General features: G+C 38.4%; 1 protein-coding gene across 1 annotated transcript; it reads left to right on the plus strand.

Annotated features, from left to right (window-relative positions):
* The first annotated feature begins 201 nt into the window (after nucleotides 1–201).
* Nucleotides 202–1,084, plus strand: LOC116204384 (beta-bisabolene synthase-like). The gene is made up of 2 exons (XM_031536461.1): nucleotides 202–686; nucleotides 826–1,084. The coding sequence occupies exons 1-2, from the start codon at nucleotides 202–204 to the stop codon at nucleotides 1,082–1,084; spliced, it is 744 nt and encodes a 247-aa protein (XP_031392321.1).
* The last annotated feature ends 11,123 nt before the right edge of the window (nucleotides 1,085–12,207 follow it).

Genomic DNA, 12,207 nt, shown 5'->3' on the forward strand with positions numbered 1-12,207 from the left:
CCAAATCAAATCATTGGACTTGATATTACATATTGAATGTAACATGTCTTAGATGGCTTGGGTACAATCGGTCCACTGAAGTAGGTTGAGAGCTCCACTTCCTGGAGCAGGCAAGGAAAGTCAAAATTTGATGGTGATGGCCCATTTTGACCCTTCGATGCCTAAGTCAAAAACCGTTAGTGAGCGACTCAAGTGTGAAAGATGATGTGTGCGTATCTTAAAATAGTTCGTAATAGTCGTTCCTCTCCATGCTCCCAAGCCCAAGTGCTTATTGATCATCAATATATCTCTCCTCTTTTTCATGCAGATGTATTTCGAAAATTCATAGACAGTGAGACGGGCAACTTTAGGTCAGTGTTGGCTAATGATGTGAAGGGATTGTTGAGTCTGTATGAAGCTTCTTTTCTAGGATTCAAAGGCGAAGTTGTCATGGACAAGGCTCTGGCGTTTTCCACTGCACATTTGAAGGAGAAGAAGAAGATAATATCATCCCCAGGTTTAGCTGTAAAAGTGGAGCATGCCTTGGACATGCCGATCCATTGGAGGCCAAACAGACTAGAGGCGCGATGGTTCATGGAAGTGTATGAGGAACAGCCAGACATGAACCCCAATCTGCTTAAGTTGGCCAAACTTGATTACAACATTGTTCAGTTGATCCACCGAGAGGAATTCGGCCGCCTCGTGAGGTGCATACCAGATTTCTCTACCTAAAGCACCAAGGGTTCATGAAATAGGATGTACTGCCTAAAGTAGCGTATACATAATCACATTTGATTGCCGTCTCCTATGTGCGGAAATGGTTTTTCCATGTTTTGCTTCCTGCAGGTGGTGGACTGAATTGGGATTGGGCAATATGACCTTCTTCAGGGATAACCTCGTCGAACATTGCTTCTGGACATCTCTCGTGATTTTCGACCCAAAATACAGTGACCTGAGAGAAATGACAACAAAAGTCGTTGCTATGATAACACTTATAGATGATGTCTACGACTTGTTGGGTACTCTGGAGGAGCTCGAGCTCTTAACTCATCTCATCAATCAGTTAGTCGTCCATCTTACCATACCTCAAACTTTTCAGCTCTGAATGATCAAAAGGACTTTAATTCACCGTTCAACATCTAAATATCTTTTCGTGAAATGGAATATTCAGATGGGATATCACCAAAATTGACGAGCTTCCTCTTAATATGGCCACTTGCTTTGTTGCTCTATACAACATCACGAATGAAATCGGACTCTGGGCTATGACAAGGCGAGGCATCAACATCATCCCATATATGCGGGAAGCAGTAAGATATATATATCGGTTAAAGTTTCTTTTAAGCCCCTCTCAAAGCCGTTACCGTAAAGTATTTGACAGCCTTTTTTTGCCGAAAATATTAACAGTGGTCAGATCAATGCAAGGCATATCTAGAAGAGGCAAAGTGGTGTCAAAAGCACTTCATGCCTACGCTGAAGAAGTACCTCAGCAGCGCGGTGAGATCGGTCGGAGTGTTCCTTACTCTACAATGTTGTTTCTTGATTACTACGGACAACCTAACAGAAGACGCACTAAACTATATCGTCAAGATCCCAAGTATTGTCCGGTGTTCATCATTACTTATTCGACTTAACAATGATCTGGTTCCAACAGCGGTATGTGTGATTGTCCAAATTGCACTCACAATATTATCAACTTAATTGTTCTTGTGGTATTATCTGTCATGAGCTAGTGTGTTCGGCTAGGTCACATCATCATTTTCAGGTAGGGTTGGCCGAGGGAGACAAACTGAATTCGTTGGAGTGCTTTATGAACGAAACGGGAGCTTCTGAGGAACAGGCAAGAGGACACATCAAAGATCTCGTGCACAAAACGTGGAAGACCTTGAACAAAGATGTGTTCAATGATAGCTGCCAATTCTCCGGGCCTTTCGTGACGGCTTGCCTGAATGCTGCACGGGCATCTCATTGGATTTACAGATACGGAGATGGGCATGGGATAAGAAGCCAAGAAGCCAAATAGCATCTCATGTCGGCTCTAGTCCAACCTATTCCAATCGAGCAATTGGATCATAAATTCATTTTGGGGGTGAAATAAGGCCGAAGCTCTGAAAAATGCATACATATATTAATGCCTGCCATTCTCATATTAAGTACCGTTGTGATAAGATGCATGTAACACGAGATGAGATAACAGAGAAAATAAGACCGGACATTGGATATACGTGATAAAACTCCTCCCAACGAGAAAGGGGAAACATCCACGGCGCAGAGCAGGAGAATCCACTAGATAATAAAACGAAGATTACAGCCCCTCAGAGATGTCTCTCATCCCAGCCCTCGTTGCAAACCCCACACCTAGAAGAATTTAACTCGACCTCTCAATTCTCTCTAACTTTCTCACCTTAATACCCTAGAGTTACATAGAAATTTCCCCAAGAGAAATCCAGAAAGATCCACAATCACTATCCCCGTGATACAAAACTCTGTCAACTGCCCCCCCGATGGGCCGGGGTTTTACAACAATTAAGGCTTATTTACAAGCCGTATAAGACCATATTTATAATAACCAAAAGATATATCCTAAAAATATCATAATATCTCTCCAAGGGTAATTTTCCTCTTTGAATATATTCTAAGGTTACAAGATATCCCGAAATACTAGAAATAATATTTCTCCTTATTTGTTCATTGCTTACCGAGTCTTCGAGATTGCGGCTTAGTGCAAGACACACCAACAATTCTCCACCTTGGCTTGCATTCAGCCAAGCATCGTGACAATCAACCTTCTCGTGGACACGGCCTTTTTGTTAGATCTCCGAGTTACGATGAAATCGCATCAAAACTGAAACAAAATCTCGCACGCGGACTTCCAGTGCTGCAACATCCATCTTTGTGCTGCGGTACAGATAGAGTGCTCCACTTTTGTACTCGAGTAGTGCTGCAACATCCCTTTATGTGCTGCAACATCAACTGTTGAATACTCCTCCTTATCTTTAGTCGATATTTCGTCCTTCTTTACGAGTTTTCAAGTCTCCACCTTGACTCGTATTTGCCTCCTACTCTGCTATAGCTTCCAATGGCTCCACCTCATTTGTCGTAGCTCGAGTCATGGTCGTCGGGGCTTCTCCTCCTAGTACTCCATCAAGGCCATGCTGCCTCAGTAATACCTTCCACTCCATCTGCTTAATTAGTTGTTGCTCTATCCATCAACCCTCTCAACCTCAAATCTCACACTTGAAATCTTCAGGGTCCAATTCCAGAAACTGGGCTTTGATACCAATTATTGTGACAAGATGTTTGTAATATGAGATGAGATAACATAAAAATAAGATCGGACACCAGATATACTTGGTAAAACCCCTCCTAACGAGAAAGGGGAAACGTCCACGGCATAGAGCAAGAGAATCCACTAGATAATGAACCGGATATTACAGCCCTCAAAGATGTCTTTCATCCCAGTCCTCGTTACAAACCCCCCACCGAGAAGAGTCAAATCCGATCTCTCAATTCTCGTTAACTTTGTTACCCTAATACCCTAGAGTTACAAAGAAATTTCCACAAAATAACTCCAGAAAAATCCGCCATCACTATCTCCGTAATACAAGACTCTCTTAATCGGCCCCCCAAGGGATCGAAATTTCACAGCAATTGAGGCTTATTTTACAAGTCATACAAGACCCCATTTATAATATCCAAAAGATATTTCCTAAAGATATCATAATATCTCTCCAACGATAATTTCCCCTTTGAATATATTCTGAGGATACAAGATATTACGAAATATTGGAAATAATATCTCTCATGATTTTTTTCCTCGTTTACTGAGTCTTCGAGATTGAGGGTTAATGCAAGACACGGTGCAACACATCCAACAATTCTCCACCTTGGCTTGCATTCAGCCAAGCATAACGACAGTCAACCTTCTCGCGGTCACGACCTTTTTGTTGGATCTTCGAGTTATAATGAAATCGCACCAAAATAGAAACAAAATCTCGCACGCGGCCTTCCAGTGCTGCAACATCTATCTCTGTGCTGCAGCACAAACAGAGTGCTCAACTTTTGTACTCGGACATCGGATATACGTGGTAAAACCCTTCCCAATGAGAAAGAGGAAATATACACGGCACAGAGCATGAGAATCTACTAGATAATGAACTGGAGATTACAGCCCTTAAAGATGTCTCTTATCCTAGCCCTTATTGCAAACCCCATGCCGAGAAGAGTCTAACTCGATCTCTCAATTTTCTCTAACTCTCTCATCCTAATACTCTAAAGTTCCAGAGAAAATTTCCCAAGAGAACTCCAGAAAGATTCGCCTTCACTATTCCTAAAGATATCATAATACATATTTTCCCCCTTTTTATATATTCTGATATTACAAGATATCTTGAAATATTGGAAATAATATTTCTTCTGATTTCTTCCTCGTTCATTAGGTCTTCGAGATTGCGGATCAATGCAGGACACGCCCAACAATTACAATGTGTAGGGTCAAAATATCCCACATGACAAAAAGTTAAGTAGAAAATCACAAGTTTATAATAAATTAGGTATCACAATTTTTCACCTCGAACTTTTTTAGAAACGGACCTGATGGCTTAATAGACCTGGTGGAAGTTCTTATATGGTATCATGGCGGTAGCAATTACGAGTTTAATACACATGTGGGCTCATGTCATGTATAATCTATCGTCAAGGCAGGTTAAGTGGGTCGTTGTTAATATCCTCTCTCCTCCTCTTACCATGTATGGAAGATGAAATCTTACTCTATTCTGTAGAAAAATTTGTTTAGAGAAAGAGAAGAAAATGAAAATGAGAAGTGAAAGATAATTTTCTGAAAATGAAAACCTGAAATTGCAATGACACAGACTATCGACTTCAAAAAAGACCGAGAAGTCTGAATGATGTGCACGCCTAGTTGGTGATTGCTATGTACTTTCTCGCTGGAGATTTCCGACGGAGATGATCGGAGATCGGAGAGTCAATGAGATCATGGAGAACCGCGACTGAAGTGTGTGAGAGAGAGAAAATGTCGAAAAAAATGCTTCAAATATATTCGTCGTGGCCACTACGGTTTCGATTTAGCTATTGCCGTCGCCACCATTGCTGCCTCCTACGTCACCATCGTCGTTGCTCTTGCCTGCCGTGTCAGTCAATCATGCATTCGCCCAGGCCTTCAGAAAGTGAATGATTAGTATAGGTTTTCTTGTTAGTTATTGTAAGCTTTGGGTCAATAATGGTATTTCATTAATTCTTTTCTTTTCAGTGTACCATAATATTCTAAAACTCAATGTACCTCGACTTATCTAATTTGAGCTGAATCATTTATTAAGGAGTAAAATTTTTTTCAATATGGATTTTATTTTTTCACGCCACAAGGAACCAGCCCAAATTGAATAATCTGTGTTTCTTGACGGGGAAACTCATATCCACATTGGGCTGAATCAGGGCCGAAAAATGCAACCAAACAGCAGATCATGCTATTCTTTTGGAATTGGTCCACAACGAAATGGCAACATTATGGCATCGAAAATATTTTTAAATTTTTTTTTATATTGGGAAGATTTATGAATCCAGTATAATATTATTTTTTAATTATATTTGTTCAAAACAACAATTTATTTATTTTGTTATTTTTTTTAAATCCTTTATGCTTTTGTGAGGGACGGGGGAGACCGGTTAGGGAAGAGGAAGGGGGTAGACCGGCATAGTAGATATTTACAAATCTACTCGGTACATACATATATTAAAATTTTATTTATTTGCATTATATGTCTTGATTATCTTTATTTAATTATAAATACTGCACGAATATCATCCAATTATATATTATATGTGGATTATATAGCGAAATAATTCATCATCATCTTATTCATTTTAAATGTCAATGACATTTTGGTCATTACATTCGCATCCTTTTAATTCCTACTTCGATCATTATACTCAATACTCTTTCTCATCGATTCTATTCACCGTCCATTACTCATGAATTCCATTCATCACTACCCAACATGCCGCACATGATATCGATGTTAAGTGACTCCTGTAACATCCAATTGGGCTGGTTTATGGCTTCATTCGAACCCGAGAGAGTCCAAGCTAAACGGGGGATTGGAGCACGCTATGCGTCCTCTTCGGTTCCGAAAACTACGAGAATTGAATTCTGAGTCAATCCAAGATATACATCAGTATATATTAATTGGTCCATGTCTGCGCTGCCATTAACGGTACTGTGGAGTTCTTCCAAGATATTGATATGGAATTGATATTAATATATACATCAGTTATTGCATAAACCCACTTGGCCATCTCGACCATCAAATCAACCATCCCATTTAATTCATTCAATTATTTGGTCAATGTATTCGTCCTCCATTATTTTCTTGTGAATATATAATATTTTAAGTTATCGAAACCCATACCGAGGAGAGTCAAATCCGATCTCTCAATTCTCTTTAACTTTGTTACCCTAATACCCTAGAATTATAAAGAAATTTCCACAAAATAATTCTAGAAAAATCCGCCATCACTATCTCCGTGATACAAGACTCTCTTAATCGGCCCCCCAAGGGATCGAAGTTTCACAGTAATTGAGGCTTATTTTACAAGTCATACAAGACCCCATTTATAATAGGAGTAGCAATTCGTGTCGTATCGTGTTTATACGTGTCGTGTCTAAGCGGATTCGTGTCATCGAAGTCATAACCCGTATACGACACGATTATTAAATGGGTCAAGTTTTGGAAACCCATACACGACAAGTTTATATCCGTGTTAACCCGTTTAGATACGTTTAAACCCGTTTATCGAAACGTGTCATAATAAGTACACATATACACGACACAATTATAAACGTTATTTGGACACGTTAACACAACTTGTTTATCCGATCAACTCAATTACCCGGATACATTAACACGACATGTTTATCCAATTAACTCGTTTTCCCGAACACGTTAACACGACATGTTTACACGTTAACATGACATGTGTTGGATTGGGTGAAAGAAACTAAAGGAAATTAGGTTAAAGACTTAGGAAGTTAGAATTACATAAGAATATTTTAGTAAATTCAAATACATAAATGGGTTAACGGATTACATAATTATAGTAACACGATTAAACATGTCTAAATAAACAAGTTTAATCGTGTATAATCGGGTTACACGGGTTCAACCCGATAAGACACGCTTATTAACTGTGTTTAAATGGGTTGGACCCATTTAGACCGATTATCAAAAATGTCCAACCCAAACCCGTTTAACTCCGTATCGTATCCGTGTCGTGTTATTGTGTCGTGTGAAATATTGACGGCCTTAATTTATAATATCCAAAAGATATATCCTAAACATATCATAATATCTCTCCAACAATAATTTCCCCTTTGAATATATTCTGAGTCTACAAGATATTACGAAATATTAAAAATAATATCTCTCATGATTTTTTCCTCGTTTACTGAGTCTTCGAGATTGAGGGTTAATGCAAGACACAGTGCAACACATCCAACAATTCTCCACCTTCGCTTGCATTCAGCCAAGCATAACGACAGTCAACCTTCTCGCGGTCATGACCTTTTCGTTGGATCTTCGAGTTATAATGAAGTCGCACCAAAATAGAAACAAAATCTTGCACGCGGCCTTCCAGTGCTGCAACATCCATCTCTGTGCTGCAACACAAACAGAGTGCTCAACTTTTGTACTCGGACATCGAATATACGTGGTAAAACCCTTCCCAATGAGAAAGAGGAAATATCCACGGCACAGAGCATGAGAATCTACTAAATAATGAACTGGAGATTACAGCCCTTAGAGATGTCGCTTATCCTAGCCCTTGTTGCAAACCCCATGCCGAGAAGAGTCTAACTCGATCTCTCAATTTTCTCTAACTCTCTCACCCTAATACTCTAAAGTTCCAAACAAATTTTCCCAAGAGAACTCCAGAAAGATTCGCCTTCACTATTCCTAAAGATATCATAATACATATTTTCCCCCTTTAAATATATTCTGATATTACAAGTTATCTCGAAATATTGGAAATAATATTTCTTCTGATTTCTTCCTCGTTCATTAGGTCTTCGAGATTGCGGATCAATGCAAGACACGCCCAACAATTACAATGTGTAGGGTCAAAATATCCCACATGAAAAAAGTTAAGTAGAAAATCACAAGTTTATAATAAATTAGGTATCACAACTTTTCACCTCGAACTTTTGAATTAGAAACGGACCTGATGGCTTAATAGACCTCGTGGAAGTTCTTATATGGTATCATGGCTGTAGCAATTATCAGTTTAATACACGTGTGATCTCATGTCATGTATAATCTATCGTCAAGGCAGGTTAAGTGGGTCGTTGTTAATATCCTCTCTCCTCCTCTTGCCCTGTATGGAAGATGAAATCTTACTCTATTCTATAGAAAAATTTGTTTAGAGAAAGAGAAGAAAATGAAAATGAGAAGTGAAAGATAATTTTCTGAAAATGAAAACCTGAAATTGCAATGACACAGACTATCGACTTCAAAGAAGACCGAGAAGTCTGAATGATGTGCACGCCTAGTTGGTGATTGCTATGTACTTTCTCGCTGGAGATTTCCGACGGAGATGATCGGAGATCGGAGAGTCAATGAGCTCGTGGAGAACCGAGACTGATGTGTGTGTGAGAGAAAGAATGTCGAAAAAAATGCTTCAAATATATTCATCGTGGCTACTAAGGTTTCGGTTTTGCTATTGCCGTCGCCACCATTGCTGCCTCCTACGTCACCATCGCCGTTGCTCTTGCCTGCCGTGTCAGTCAATCATGCATTCGCCTAGGCCTTCAGAAAGTGAATGATTAGTATAGGTTTTCTTGTTAGTTATTGTAAGCTTTGGGTCAATAATGGTATTTCATTAGTTCTTTTCTTTTCGGTGTGTACCATAATATTCTAAAATTCAATGTATCTCGACTTATTTAATTTGAGCTGAATCATTTATTAGGGAGTAAAAAAAATTTTAAGTATGAATTTTATTTTTTCACGCCACAAGAAACCGGCCCAAATTGAATAATCTGTGTTTCTTGACGGGGAAACTCAGATCCACATTGGGCTGAATCAGGGCCGAAAAATGCAACCAAACAGTAGAACATGCTATTCTTTTGGAATTGGTCCACAACGAAATGGCAACATTATGGCATCGAAAATATTTTTAATTTTTTTTTATATTGAGAAGGTTTATGAATCAAGTATAATATTAATTTTTAATTATATTTGTCCAAAACAACAATTTATTTATTTTGTTATTTTTTTTTAAATCCTTTATGCTTTTGTGAGGGACGGGGGAGACCGATTAGGGAAGGGGAAGGGAGTAGACCAGCAAAGTAGAGATTAACAAATCTACTCGGTACATACATTTATTAAAATTTTATTTATTTACATTATATGTCTTGATTATCTTTATTTAATTATAAATACTGCACGAATATCATCCAATTATATATTATATGTGGATTATATAGCGAAATAATTCATCATCATCTTATTCATTTTAAATGTCAAGGACATTTTGGTCATTACATTCGCATCCTTTTAATTCCTACTTCGATCATTATACTCAATACTCTTTCTCATCGATTCTATTCACCGTCCATTACTCATGAATTCCATTCATCACTACCCAACGTGCCGCTCATGATATCGATGTTAAGTGACCCCTGTAACATCCAATTGGGCTGGTTTATGGCTTCATTCGAACCCGAGAGAGTCCAAGCTAAACGGGGGATTGGAGCACGCTATGCGTCCTCTCAGGTTCCGAAAACTACGAGAATTGAATTCTGAGTCAATCCAAGATATACATCAGTATATATTAATTGGTCCATGTCTGCGCTGCCATTAACGGTACTGTGGAGCTCTTCCAAGATATTGAAAGGGAATTTATATTAATATATACATCAGTTATTGCATAAACTCACTTGGCCATCTCGACCTTCAAGTCAACCATCCCATTTAATTCATTCAATTATTTGGTCAATGTATTCGTCCTCCATTATTTTCTTGTGAATATATAATACTTTAAGTTATCGAAACCCCCACCGAGGACAGTCAAATCCGATCTCTCAATTCTCGTTAACTTTGTTACCCTAGTACCCTAGAGTTACAAAGAAATTTCCACAAAATAACTCTAGAAAAATCCGCCATCACTATCTCCGCGATACAAGACTCTCTTAATCGGCCCCCCAAAGGATCGGAGTTTCACAGCAATTGAGGCTTATTTTATAAGTCATATAAGACCCCATTTATAATATCCAAAAGATATATCCTAAAAATATCATAATATCTCTCCAACGATAATTTCCCCTTTGAATATATTCTGAGGCTACAAGATATTACGAAATATTGGAAATAATATCTCTCATGATTTTTTTCCTCGTTTACTGAGTCTTCGAGATTGAGGGTTAATGCAAGACACAGTGCAACACATCCAACAATTCTCCACCTTCGCTTGCATTCAGCCAAGCATAACGACAGTCAACATTCTCGCGGTCATGACCTTTTTGTTGGATCTTCGAGTTATAATGAAGTCGCACCAAAATAGAAACAAAATCTCGCACGCGGCCTTCCAGTGCTGCAACATCCATCTCTGTGCTGCAGCACAAACAGAGTGCTCAACTTTTGTACTCGGACATCGGATATACGTGGTAAAACCCTTCCCAATGAGAAAGAGGAAATATCCACGACACAGAGCATGAGAATCTACTAGATAATGAACTGGAGATTACAGCCCTTAGAGATGTCTCTTATCCTAGCCCTTGTGGCAAACCCCATGCCGAGAAAAGTCTAACTCGATCTCTCAATTTTCTCCAACTCTCTCACCCTAATACTCTAAAGTTCCAAACAAATTTTCCCAAGAGAACTCCAGAAAGATTCACCATCACTATTCCTAAAGATATCATAATACATATTTTCCCCCTTTTAATATATTCTGATATTACAAGTTATCTCGAAATATTGAAAATAATATTTCTTCTGATTTCTTCCTCGTTCATTAGGTCTTCGAGATTGCGGATCAATGCAAGACACGCCCAACAATTACAATGTGTAAGGTCAAAATATCCCACATGAAAAAAAAGTTAAGTAGAAAATCACAAGTTTATAATAAATTAGGTATCACAACTTTTCACCTCGAACTTTTGAATTAGAAACGGACCTGATGGCTTAATAGACCTCGTGGAAGTTCTTATATGGTATCATGGCTGTAGCAATTACGAGTTTAATACACGTGTGAGCTCATGTCATGTATAATCTATCGTCAAGGCAGGTTAAGTGGGTCATTGTTAATATCCTCTCTCCTCCTCTTACCATGTATGGAAGATGAAATCTTACTCTACTCTATAGAAAAAATTGTTTAGAGAAAGAGAAGAAAATGAAAATGAGAAGTGAAAGATAATTTTCTGAAAATGAAAACCTGAAATTGCAATGACACAGACTATCGACTTCAAAGAAGACCGAGAAGTCTGAATGATCGGAGATCGGAGGGTCAATGAGCTCGTGGAGAACTGAGACTGATGTGTGTGTGAGAGAAAGAATGTCGAAAAAAATGCTTCAAATATATTCATCGTGGCTACTACGGTTTCAGTTTTGCTATTGCCGTCGCCACCATTGCTGCCTCTTACGTCACCATCGCGGATGCTCTTGCCTGCCGTGTCAGTCAATCATGCATTCGCCTAGGCCTTCAGAAAGTGAATGATTAGTATACGTTTTCTTGTTAGTTATTGTAAGCTTTGGGTCAATAATGGTATTTCATTAATTCTTTTCTTTTCGGTGTGTATCATAATATTCTAAAACTCAATGTATCTCGACTTATCTAATTTGAGCTGAATCATTTATTAAGGAGCAAAAATTTTTTCAGTATGGATTTTATTTTTTCACGCCACAAGGAACCGGCCCAAATTGAATAATCTGTGTTTCTTGACGGGGAAACTCATATCCACATTGGGCTGAATCAGGGCCGAAAAATGCAACCAAACAGCAGAACATGCTATTCTTTTGGAATTGGTCCACAACGAAATGGCAACATTATGGCATTGAAAATATTTTTAAATTTTTTTTTATATTGAGAAGGTTTATGAATCAAGTATAATATTAATTTTTAATTATATTTGTCCAAAACAACAATTTATTTATTTTGTTATTTTTTAAAAAAAATCCTTTTTGCTTTTGTGAGGGACAGGGAAGACCGGTTGGCGAAGGGGAA

The sequence above is a fragment of the Punica granatum genome, chromosome 4, assembly GCF_007655135.1.
Source record: "Punica granatum isolate Tunisia-2019 chromosome 4, ASM765513v2, whole genome shotgun sequence".
In the NCBI taxonomy this organism is placed as follows: domain Eukaryota; kingdom Viridiplantae; phylum Streptophyta; class Magnoliopsida; order Myrtales; family Lythraceae; genus Punica; species Punica granatum.

Bases quoted from the DNA above. Each gene is read 5' to 3' on its own strand.
- LOC116204384 (XM_031536461.1), top strand. From the start codon at position 202: ATGATGTGTGCGTATCTTAAAATAGTTCGTAATAGTCGTTCCTCTCCA. The intron at 687-825 runs GTGCATACCAGA...TGCTTCCTGCAG, and splicing joins GAATTCGGCCGCCTCGTGAG to GTGGTGGACTGAATTGGGAT.